Source organism: Coregonus lavaretus (genome assembly GCF_964263955.1).
Source record: "Coregonus lavaretus genome assembly, chromosome: 9".
In the NCBI taxonomy this organism is placed as follows: Eukaryota; Metazoa; Chordata; class Actinopteri; order Salmoniformes; family Salmonidae; genus Coregonus; species Coregonus lavaretus.
In genome coordinates, this window is record NC_139996.1 from 42647124 (window position 1) to 42660323 (window position 13200).

Genomic DNA, 13200 nt, shown 5'->3' on the forward strand with positions numbered 1-13200 from the left:
TTCGGTCGAATTGGCAGAGAAAAGCTTGAGCTGAGCTGGCTCATGCTTTCCTGCAGGGGGCGCCACTCTGAAAGTATTTTTCAGAGAGGAGGATCTGGTCACCGCAGCGAGGGGTGGCGATATCTAAGGTGCTATGGCCACCTCCTGACTGGCTGACGATCGCAGTTAGCGCGCTGTCACGACGGAGCACATTCTGAGCAAAGGGCTCAGATTTTATTTTTGGACTGCCATGGAGACTGGCCCTTCCATTTGTAGGAAGGGGGTATAGTTGCGCTCAACATGAGCCTCCCGCTCTGACACTCCGGGCTGGGACAAGCAGGCAGCAGCCGGCAGACCCCCAAGGAGCAGTCACACAGGTAAATACACTGCAAGTACGACTTTTCGACAGCTCGTAGTAATGTGTTTATGCTATTGGCTGGGGGGTAGAGGACTGAGACAGGTGTTAGAGCTGTCAAAGACAGCCCCCAGAACGCTTTACTGTATACTGTAGCCCCATTGTGGCTAAAGCTATTTGACATGTCTTTGAAGAGCAAAGGGATTTTCGATGCAATGTTAAAGCTTTATCAAAATGGGGAGTGGAGCTTCGAGACAGGCATGTACGTACACTATGTTATTTGAATGTATTTAGGGTGTTGCATTCCAGGAGTCATAACTGGAACGAGATAACATAATGGTTAAAACAATAATGGTTTATGTTCTGATACTACTGCAAGTACATGTATATGTTAACCTATGAACATATAGCACATAAGGTGTTAGCATGTTTATTGTTGAAATACAAGCTAGTACAGTGTTTTAAGTTGAATCTGTCAAATGTTTTTGCTTTTTCAATTGTAAGGGGACTCCCCTGTCCGGCGTGTTTGTCAACGGTAATAAGCATTACCTGGTAAGCTCAATGCTGTTATGTCTTTATAGCTTTACTGGTCATGTGCTCATAAACTAAATGCATGTACATGTTTTTAAGGGTGGGGGGTTGGGGATGGGAGATTTTTCTTCCCACCTAAGGTGGACACCAAAAGCCATTGTGTGATGCATGGCTATTATTACCCTTTCCTCTTTTGAACATGCATCTTGGAGGTGCTCCAAATGCCTGACCTACCAGAGCCTTAAAAGGATGACCTCCTCTCATGTGTCAGGAGGCAGGTCCAGTCTCTGTTACTGTAGCAGAATGGCCCCTTTAAAACATGATCAGAGGTGGCTTACATTTGAGTTTGACTACTAGTAGAGGCCTCAAACAGCCATACTCAACTGGTGGACCGCGGTCCGGATCCGGAACACAGAACGGGGTCAATATGGACCGCGTGTCCTGACTTGAACTCAGTCGGGCTTTCAACTTAATGTTGTTGAGAGTTGTAGTAGTAGAATGCACAAGGTGCAATTTAGAAATGTGGTAGTGTATAGGCAGTTTTAACATTGGTTGCAAGCATTATTTTAATTGATTTTACAACACCAATAAATGACAATATCCATCCAGGCCTTCACCACCTAGGACATTTGTGTGACCGTACCTTCTAAAATAGTAGTTGAGTGCCCCTGGCCTAAAACATACAAACCTACATAAAAAAACATTTCAGTGAAAAAGGATTTGATATGCCATAATACCTGCAGTTTCCATTATTAAACAAGACAGAACGCTGTGAGAGATAAATATGATATTCTGATTTGTAGGCTTATGACATTCCTTTTCAATCTAAATACAGCTATCAAGGTCTGAACTTTAAAAGGTTTACAGCCATCAAGGTTTAAAAAGATATTAGTCAAAATCTTCCAATTATATAATGTGTTTACTGTGCATAAAAAAAACTCAGACCTACTCAAATGACCATGACCACTAGTGACATCACGGGGGTCAAATGCTCAACATTCACTTTCACTCTCAATCAATGCTTGGACCTGTAAAAATACTTGAAAGTACTACTTATGTCGTTTTTTGGGGGTATCTGTACTTTCCTTTACTATTTATATTTTTGACAACTTTTACTTTTACTCCACTACATTCCTAAAGGAAATAATGGACTTTTTACTCAATACATTTTCCCTGACACCCAAAAGTACTCGTTACATTTTGAATGCTTAGCAGGACAGGGAAATTGTGTAATTCACGCACTTAAAGAGAAAATCCCTGGTCATCCCTACTGCATCTGATCTGGCGGACTGACTAAACACAAATGCTTTGTTTGGAAATTATGTCTGAGTTTTGGAGTATGCCCCTGGCTATCTGTAAAAAAATGTAAACAAGAAAATGGTGCCGTCTGGTTTGCTTAATATAAGGAATTTGAAATTATTTATACTTTTACTTTTGATACTTAAGTATATTTTAGCAATTACATTTAATTGTAGTACTTAAGTATATTTAAAACCAAATACTTTTAGACTTTTACTCAAGTAGTATTTTACTGGGTGACTTTCACTTTTACTTTAGTCATTTTCTATTAAAGTATCTTTACTTTTACTCAAGTATGACAATTGGGTACTTTTTCCACCACTGATTGAAGGACAGTAATCCAGAATATAAAAATATGTAATATACCAGCAACATAGTTTTTGGTGACATGATTCTAGGATTGAAAAGTTTGATCTGCATAGGTAATTTGTACAGTAAACCCACAGGCACAAGTGTCAGTGTCTTCACACATTACTTTGCCTTGTTATGTACAGTACATTAATTAGACCAGTATATGCTCTCAGATTCTATATGATATGCATAAGCAGCCCCTCAGGTATTTTCTCGGCCATTGATTTACTGTCACCGTCGAGTGAAAGTGATGCACTCTGCCTGTACAGGACAGGACCGAGCATCTATAGGGAGCAGGTGGTTGGCTGCCCTCCTCTCTACTCTCTGCCTAAAATTAGGCCAAGGAACCTTCCAGTATCAGCTGTGAGGCCTTAATTGCAGGGAGTGTTAAACTTGACTGCCCTCCTTCGCTTTCCACTCACTATGCCTCTAAGTTTGCCCCTTTATTCGTTGCAAATGGCGGTTGTCTAGCTGCGTAAAATGTCCTGATAAAAATGCTACTAACCAAAAACAAACATCATCGTATAAAATGCTTTATTTCATGTCAGAAAAACATTGGTTTAAGGTAAAGAAAGTTTTAATACAAAAAACAAAAATCACAATAATGTCACATTAGTAGCATAAATAAGGTGGTGAAAAACTCCAATGTGCAGCACTGAAACAGAATCATGGTTAAATGGCAGGATGAAATGTTAGTTTTTTTTTTTATAAAGTGGAAATAATACAACAGACATAAGCAATGTTCTCTAACCAGGTTATTCAGTTACCTCAAAACAATTTGCCATTTCAATGCAGAATTTTATACATGCACAAAAGAAGAGATGAATAGCTTAAAAGCTTAGAGAATATGTAGCACCCAGTGTAGCCTAGTGTTTAACACCATATTCATGCTGATGTTTGGATAATCTCTGGGCTCAAATAAATGCCAGAAGAAAAACGAAATTTAAACATGATATTACAAATAACGGTCTCAGTGATTAAACTTCCCAAACCTGTAAATTTGACAAGAGTTACCATTTCAAATTCCTAAGCTTAGGTTTTATGTTACTTTCTGCATAATTTCCAACAGACATGTAAATGTATTCACCTAATACTTTTCAATGGCATAAACAAAGAAGAGAAACAACCAGTGAGTAAAAAAACATATTCATACTGTATATACATAAACATATGTGACATATACTTTTGACAAGTAACCAAATATACACTTAGTGTACAAAACATTAAGGACACCTTCCTAATATTTAGTTCTTGACACAAACTGGTGCGTTAATGGCGCACATACACAATCGATGTCTCAATTGTCTCAAGGCTTAAAAATCCTTCTTTAACCTGTCTCCTCCCCTTTATCTACACTGATTGAAGTGGCTTTAACAAGTGACATCAATAAGGGATCATAACTTTCACCTGGATTCACCTGGTCAGTCTATGTCACGGAAACAGCAGGTGTTCTTAATGTTTTGTACACTCAGTTTATGTCTGAAGATTAAATGGAATTGGGGAGTTCTCATTGCTTTGTACAAAGTGAATATAGAGATATACAAAACAAAGCAACGGCTAACCATTTGAAAAGTTCTCAAAAGTTAGCTACTAAATGTGGTAGGAAAGGTATAACTGTGAATTATATTGTTTTCATAACAAGTGCTACTTCAGGATATCATCACAGGGTTTGCTGACAAGCTGACCGGAGTTGTTGAAGTTCATACCATCTTGAATAGAAAGTCTTTGCCACCACACATGTATTTCAATATTCACCATGGCATATGTCTGAAAAAGAAATAAAAAAGTATTCACATGTGTTTGTTTACCAATGATGTGTTTATTTAACCCTAAAGCGTTACAGATTTTGCGATATACATTTAAAGGTAATTTCTGATTGAGTCTACATGCAGCGTGAATGCAGTCTCCTCTAAAGCGTGAACATTGCCTTTAAATTTAAATTACGCTGTAAAGCTGAACTTACACAATGCGGATTGAATAGAGCTCTAACTCTGTAAAGAGGTAAATTAACACTCAGTGATGTAAAATAACCCCCGTGTTGGAGTGTGATTGTGTCATTTTTACTCTGTGTTGAGTAAAACACTCAAAACCATGCCTATTACTATCATATTTCCCAGCATGCTCTATAGCAGGTCAATTTTTTGAATTGTTTGCTTAAATATCTGTGTTTTTGCATGTACAATGATTGATTTTGATTGATTGATCTTATGCTACACAAAGATAAATAACATAGTTTAGAAAAATGTAATTGAATCTGTTAGTAGTTGGACTTATTGCACCCGTTACTGAGATGGTTGTTCCATCAAAATCCGTCAGTTTAAGCTAGAGATATCTCAATCCACCACATCGGCCTATGTCGCACTTCTGCATATGCATTGAAAGGGGACAGAGCTAGAGCAGTGTTTGTCAGACCATGAGACATCCCGAAAATCGGTCTTCTCACAAAATCGTCTGTAGCGTCCGAACTGTTTGCCCTACAAACTATACTGAACAAAAATATAAACACAACATGCAACAATTTCAACAATTTTACTGAGTTACAGTTCATATAAGGAAATCAGACAAATGAAATAAATAAATTAGACCCTAATCTATGGATTTCACATAACTAAGCAGGGGCACAGCCATGGGTGGGCCTGGGAGGGCAAAGGCCCATCCACTTGGGAGCTAGGCCCACCCACAGGGGAGCCAGGCCCAGCCAATCAGAATTAGTTTTTCCCCACAAAAGGGCTTAATTACAGACAGAAATGCTCCTCAGTTTCATCAGTTGTCCGGGTGGCTGGTCGTACTGCCAAATTCTCTAAAACAACGTTGGAGGCGGCTTATGGTAGAGAAATGAACATTACATTCTCTGGCAACAGCTCTGGTGGACATCCCTGCAGTCAGCATGCCAGTTGCATGCTCCCTCAAAACTTGAGACATCTGTGGCATTGTGTTGTGTGACAAAACTGCAAATTTTAGAGTGGCCTTTTATTGTCCCTAGCACAAGGTGCACCTGTGTAATGATCATGCTGTTTAATCAGCTTATTGATATGCCACACCTGTCAGGTGGATGGATTATCTTGGCAAAGGAGAAATTGTCACTAACATGGATGTAAACTAATTTGTGCAAAACATTTTAGAGAAATACGCTTTTTGTGCTTATGGAAACATTCTGGGATCTTTTATTTCAGCTCATAAAACATGGGACCAACACTTTACATGTTGTATTTTTGTTCAGTATATTATGACCCCTCTATGGAAAGATGAGACTCTCACGAACATGATGGTGTTCTCCGTTTTGCTCTACGACTCCATTTTGCCCACAAGCGTCTTGGGACTCATCTGAAGTCGGTACAGTCGATCTGCCAACCTCTGTCTGTAGCGTCCGGACAGTATAGGATACACACTACTATGACAGTATAGGATACACACCCTCTGTGTAAAGGTGCGACTCTCACGAACACGTACATGTCAGTTGTTTTGCTATAGGATGCCCAAAGGCCTCACAAGACTCGTCTGAAGGTCCCCCGGTACCAGTTGAAAACTTTTATGGAAGTATATAAGGATGCCAACAATAAGGGGTTAAAAATATGTTCAAAAAGATATATACACTGCTCAAAAAAATAAAGGGAACACTAAGATAACACATCCTAGATCTGAATGAATGAAATAATCTTATTAAATACTTTTTTCTTTACATAATTGAATGTGCTGACAACAAAATCACACAAAAATTATCAATGGAAATCAAATTTATCAACCCCATGGAGGTCTGGATTTGGAGTCACACTCAAAATTTAAGTGGAAAACCACACTACAGGCTGATCCAACTTTGATGTAATGTCCTTAAAACAAGTCAAAATGAGGCTCAGTAGTGTGTGTGGCCTCCACGTGCCTGTATGACCTCCCTACAACGCCTGGGCATGCTCCTGATGAGGTGGCGGATGGTCTCCTGAGGGATCTCCTCCCAGACCTTGACTAAAGCATCCGCCAACTCCTGGACAGTCTGTGGTGCAACGTGGCGTTGGTGGATGGAGCGAGACATGATGTCCCAGATGTGCTCAATTGGATTCAGGTCTGGGGAACGGGCGGGCCAGTCCATAGCATCAATGCCTTCCTCTTGCAGGAACTGCTGACACACTCCAGCCACATGAGGTCTAGCATTGTCTTGCATTAGGAGGAACCCAGGGCCAACCGCACCAGCATATGGTCTTACAAGGGGTCTGACGATCTCATCTCGGTACCTAATGGCAGTCAGGCTACCTCTGGCGAGCACATGGAGGGCTGTGCGGCCCCCCAAAGAAATGCCCTTGAGCAAGGCACTTAACCCTAATTGCTCCTGTAAGTCGCTCTGGATAAGAGCGTCTGCTAAATGACAAAAATGTAAAAAATGTAAATGTAAATGTTGCAGGCAGCAGAACGTTCTCCACGGCGTCTCCAGACTCTGTCACGTCTGTCACATGTGCTCAGTGTGAACCTGCTTTCATCTGTGAAGAGCACAGGGCGCCAGTGGCGAATTTGCCAATCTTGGTGTTCTCTGAATGCCAAACGTCCTGCACGGTGTTGGGCTGTAAGCACAACCCCCACCTGTGGACGTCGGGCCCTCATACCACCCTCATGGAGTCTGTTTCTGACCGTTTGAGCAGACACATGCACATTTTGCAGGGCTCTGGCAGTGCTCCTCCTGCTCCTCCTTGCACAAAGGCGGAGGTAGCAGTCCTGCTGCTGGGTTGTTGCCCTCCTACGGCCTCCTCCACGTCTCCTGATGTACTGGCCTGTCTCCTGGTAGGGCCTCCATGCTTTGGACACTACGCTGACAGACACAGCAAACCTTCTTGCCACAGCTCGCATTGATGTGCCATCCTGGATGAGCTGCACTACCTGAGCCACTTGTGTGGGTTGTAGACTCCGTCTCATGCTACCACTAGAGTGAAAGCACCGCCAGCATTCAAAAGTGACCAAAACATCAGCCAGGAAGCATAGGAACTAAGAAGTGGTCTGTGGTCACCACCTGCAAAACCAGTCCTTTATTGGGGGTGTCTTGCTAATTGCCTATAATTTCCACCTGTTGTCTATTCCATTTGCACAACAGCATGTGAAATGTATTGTCAATTAGTGTTGCTTCCTAAGTGGACAGTTTGATTTCACAGAAGTGTGATTGACTTGGAGTTACATTGTGTTGTTTAAGTGTTCCCTTAATTTTTTTGAGCAGTGTATATCAAATGTTTCCTGATCTTTCTTATATCTTTCATATATAGGACAGACACTCCAGAACAAACTTCCTTTTGATTTTTTTGTGGACTATCTGTTGTTCCATGTAGTGAATCTGTTATTCAATGCGTTTGTATGGGCTAATAGCAGTAAGGCCACCTTTGTTTTTTCATCAAATAATTGTTTCATATAACACCACTGTGTTAGGGTATAACTCTTAAAGAAAGGCCTTATGGTATGTGTTATGTATTGTAAATACTAATAAGGCTGGAGGAACCGTTCAGAGGGCTCTAGGAAGAAGATATAAGGGTTCTCGGTAGAACCCTTCATAGACCGTTTTAGGAAGAACCTTTAGATGATAAAAGGGTTCTTCATAGAACCATTTTATAAAGGCTCTAGGAAGAACCCTTCACAGAGGGTTCTAGGTAGAACCCTATGCAAAGAATTCTACCTAGCACCAAAAAGGGTTCCCATATGGGGACAAAACGAAGAACCCTATATGGTTCTACTTAGCACCTTTTTTTAAGTGTGTATACCATTGGCCGAGATGGGGGTGTATAGCATCTCTAAGGAGACGTTGAATTTATTGAATACTTGCCCCTTTTTTTCCTTTAGAACAAAACTGTATCATTGATAACCAAATAAATATGCCTCACACTGTCTTATATTTCTTTCAGGGGGTTAAACTGCTCATGGCTGCCAGTTATAGCAATGTCACCGAACCAGGCCTGCTGTCCCAGCAGTACCCTCCAGCTCTACTGCCCAAGCCTGGCAAGGAAAATGTTAGACTCCAGAAACTACTCAAGAAAACTGAGAAAAAAATCAAGAAAAAAGCTGTCCCTGAAACTGCAAAGACACCTGTCCCTTTCCGCTCAAACCTCTCCCCTGTGAATGAAGCAAGCCCTGACTTGGAGCACAGTGACAACTCAACCCCTCCTAAAACCCCAGAGGCACCCTTCTACACACAGCACCCCAGATTCACTGTCAGGCCAGCCTATCGGCATGTACCATCCCCTTACCCGCAACAACAAGGAGCCACCTTTGGTGGAACAGCAAGGTTCTCCCCAAAGCCATATGCTGCTCCAGCCCCCACCTTCCCCCAGCATGTGGCCCCACTCTACACATTTACTCCAACAGCCCCATCACTCGTTCCAGGGCCAATCTCGCATGCAGTTGCACCCAAAATGCCTGTGGCAACTTCCTCTGTGCCTGAAGTGACAATGACCGCTGCTGCTCAAGTTGCTCCTCCAGTCCCTGCTCCAGTTGCTCCTGTCACTGTCATTTCTGCTGCCACACAACCTACTCTTCGACTAGCCCCTGTAGTAGTAATACACTGCAAAAGTCCAAGTCCACGGTTTAAAGCTACCGAAGCTACACTAAAAGCACCCAAACCCATGTTTGATGTCCCTCAAATAAGGGTATATACTGCATCTAAGTCCCCCCTGCATGATTACACTGGAAAGACATTTACTGCAGACACATTACCTCGGAGTAAAACACCCACATCAGACATCAGAAGAGTAATAACACCAACAGCTGAAATCAGAAGGAGTGCAACACCGGCATCTGAAGTGAAAAGCCGTTTAACTCCGACATCAGAAATCAAAAGGGTTGCAACATCTGAAATGAATCAAGGTACAACGCCGACATTGGAAATCAAAAGGAGTGCAACACCTACATCTGGGGTAAAGAGAGGTTTAACGTCCAGACCTGAAATCCAAAGGAGTGCAACGCCTACATCTGAAGTGAAAAGAGCTAAAACGCCAACTCATGACTTTTTAACACCAAGAACTCATTTAGGTCGACCTAAGACACCCTCATATCATGTGTCCCGTGTCAAAACACCTGTTATTGAAATATCAAGACCCAACCCACTTTTATTTGCTGTCTCACCCATTACTACAGAGGCACAGAGATCTAAAACACCAACACCTGGTTCTAATTCTGCCAGTCCATCTTTGTCTGGTTCTCAAAATCTGACAACCTCTGAGCCTGAGCCTTCAAAATCACCATCAACTAGTCAGGGTGCAAGAACTCAGAATGGGGACATGACGTCAAAAGAGACTCCTACAGCTAAATCACCTCCTGAAAACACTTCAAAACCAGAGGCTCCTCGACAAGAAGCTCCAATAGTTGAGTCTACCAGACCAAAGACCCCTACAGCTCCATTAGGCTATCAAAGACCCAAGACCCCAACAAATGTCACACCAACTACTACAGCACCCTCATATCAAAGACCCAAGACTCCAACCAAAGAAACACTAAAGTCTACAGCACCCTCATATGGGTACCAAAGACCCAAGACTCCAACCAAAGAAACATCAAAACCTACAGCACCCTCAGATGGGTATCAAAGGCCCAAGACCCCAACAAATGTCACACCAACTCCTACAGCACCCTCATATCAAAGACCCAAGACTCCAACCAAAGAAACATCAAAACCTACAGCATCCTCAGATGGGTATCAAAGACCCAAGACCCCAACAAATGTCACACCAACTCCTACAGCACCCTCATATCAAAGACCCAAGACTCCAACCAAAGAAACACTAAAGTCTACAGCACCCTCATATGGGTACCAAAGACCCAAGACTCCAACCAAAGAAACATCAAAACCTACAGCACCCTCAGATGGGTATCAAAGGCCCAAGACTCCAACAATTATCACACCAAAGCCTACTGCACCCTCCTATCAAAGACCCAAGACTCCAACCAAAGAAACACTAAAGCCTACAGCACCCTCATATGGGTACCAAAGACCCAAGACTCCAACCAAAGAAACATCAAAACCTAAAGCACCCTCAGATGGGTATCAAAGGCCCAAGACGCCAACAAATGAGACACCAAAACCTACAGAAGTCTTAGATGGATATCAAAGGCCCAAAACTCCAACAAATGAGACACCAAAGCCTACAGCACCCTCATATGGATATCAAATGCCCAAGACTCCCTCAAATGAAGGGCCTAAATCTATGACTTCAACAATTGGGTATCAAAGGCCAACAACACCAGCAGTTGGGTATCAAAGACCACAACCACCAGCAGGGTATCAAAGACCAAAGACTCCCACAGCTGGGGTATCATCCATAGGATTTCAAAGGCCCAAGACACCAACATATGTGGCCCCTAAACCAGCCCATACATATTATGGGTTGACTCCTGCTGCATATGTTGCCCATGGTGGAATCCAAAGTTTCTCACCTTCATTCGGCATATCCAGGTATAAGACGCCGGCTCTAGAGGAATCTAAAACTCCAACGCAAGAGTTGGAAGGATCTAAAATACCTAACCAAGAGTTAGCTAAAACATCTTCCCAAGAGTTACTTGTAAAAACACATCCTTTGCCCATGGTGTCCAACCAGGAAGCATCCTCCAAAGAGCAGGAAATAATAACTTTAAATGAGGCCATAGTATCCACGACTCCAGCAGTGAAACTTCTGATTCCAATCATTGTTGTTACACAAGCTGAAGATGTCTCAGAACCAAGCATATCCACAGCTGTGACCAGTAAAATGCAAACTCCTTTTGCAGAAACGCTAAATGTTAAAGCTGTGGCCCACCCAAGACCATGGGCTAAAACTCCAACACCTGAGATTAGGAAACCAGAGGTTAAAACCCCAGTGAAAACCCCAACTTATGGAGCCACCCCAAAACCCAAGACACTCACCCCAGAAACCCAACACCCTGTGCTTGCTGCTGCAAACAAAGATGCCAGCAAGACAATACCTCCTGTCTCAAAAACAGAATATCCTGTGGCTAAAGCCAGTGTGGCACAACAAAAAGACTTAAAGGAATCAACAGAGCCTAAAACGCCCACCAAAGCAACCTCTGAGGCTAAACCAGCAGGGACAAAGCCTTCGGGGGCTGTTCAGTCTCCGACTAAATCAAAGGATAACCAGGAAGCCCAACCTGAAAAGGTGGTATCAGCTCCAACCACACCATCAACAGAGAAGGAAGTGGGAAAATACTCTTTCCCAGCAGCTGAACCAATTCTTAAAGTGATCCAAAAGCCAAAGGGCATGATGAAGTCTAAACTTAGTGGTTGGTCACGGCTCAAGAAGCACATGGTGGTGGAAGAAGAACCACATACGTTCCCAGAATCAGATCCTATGAAAGAAACCGCAAAGGGAACTGAGCAGGAGGGAGGTGAAGTGAAAAAGGATGAAAAGGGGTCATTTAAAGACATGGTGGCTGCCGTAACAGCCGACGATCCTCCCAAGGCAGCGAAGAAGTGGGATTCTCTTCTCTTCGATATGTTCTCCTCTAAAGAGAAGATTATGCAGGTGATTGAAGCTAGCAAAAGTGAGGAGGAGAAAAAAGAGCAGCCAAAGGAAACACCAAAAGAAATCCCATCTTTCGCCCATCGTCTGCCTGTCCTCCTTTTCAGCCCAAGGTTTGATGCCAAAAAGCTAAGAGAGGCTGCATCAAGGCCACTTACAAAAATTTCGACAGTGTTTGAGATGGGTCTCATAGGGCGTAAAAATAAAGATGAGGAACCAAAAGACTTTAACAGAACAGCTAGAGCGTTCACTTGTCCTTAAACCATGTCTCTTTGGACTGGTAAAGATGAAACAGAAGAACATTTTGAACAATTTGGTTAAGTGTTTTATGTGTACAGGTGTAGAAATAGTAGTCATAATGTACAGGTCCTGTGTAATAGTCTCTCTGCTTGACACAGGATACAATATTTAAGACGGTCTCTTAGAGAATGTGGTCTGAACTTTATACTTGAGCACCGATTGTTCTGTCGTCTGACTACGTTACGGATATGTCTGAACGTCCCTTTCTCTGATAGTATGAAAATATTACCTTGAAAATCAGAGAATAAGGGAAAATATATTTTGTCTTAAAGGAATTCAGACATCTCATGAGATTAAAATGTACAAAGATTAAGTAAATCTCAGAATTTCTTTTTTGTCCACTGTTAAAACATTTTAGGAGAATGAATGGCTTTTTCAGACCTCTTCACATCTTTTTTTCAAACGTGGTCCTGAGACTGTAGTGTAATGTACTTAGGTACACCACCTACTGAAAACTAGACTGTACAGTATATTGATGCAGGATTTGGGTATCTGAAGAAATTTGATTCCAGGGCATTCAGAGTAATGTTTCCAAATAAGGATGAAAAAGGGAGGAGAGGATGAAAGTAGTAGGAGTGTATATTTCCCCAAATGGTACTATTTACGTATGTTTTTCAAATAGACTTTAGATATTCAGGCGCTTCTTAGAAGTTAGAATGTTTGAGTAGACTGCATATGCTTATGCCAGCTTTGCTTTCTTCCTTTTTAGGAGTACAGGTTAGTGAGAATGTTATTTGAAAAATTGGGTTGCTAACTCCTGGGGGGATGAGGCAACTCTATGAAGGAAGTGTTTGACTGTTGGCATGGATGGATGAGGGGTCAGGGGGAGGCCTTGTGGGATATGGAGGCAAGTGATGATAAATGCGATGAAAAATGTATACAGTAAGTACTTAGGGACGAATCCTAATTTGA

At 42.2% G+C, this 13200-nt stretch overlaps 1 protein-coding gene across 1 annotated transcript in view; it reads right to left on the bottom strand.

Moving 5' to 3' along the window:
- Positions 1-3033: 3033 nt before the first annotated feature.
- Positions 3034-13200, bottom strand: part of LOC311134423 (uncharacterized protein) — a gene marked incomplete at its 5' end in the record, with an annotated part of 63254 nt that continues 53087 nt past the window's right edge. The window contains one exon of the mRNA XM_084168102.1: positions 3034-4282. Coding sequence (XP_084024228.1) covers positions 4260-4282 — 23 coding nt within the window. The 3' untranslated portion in view covers positions 3034-4259. The remainder of the gene's footprint in view (positions 4283-13200) is intronic.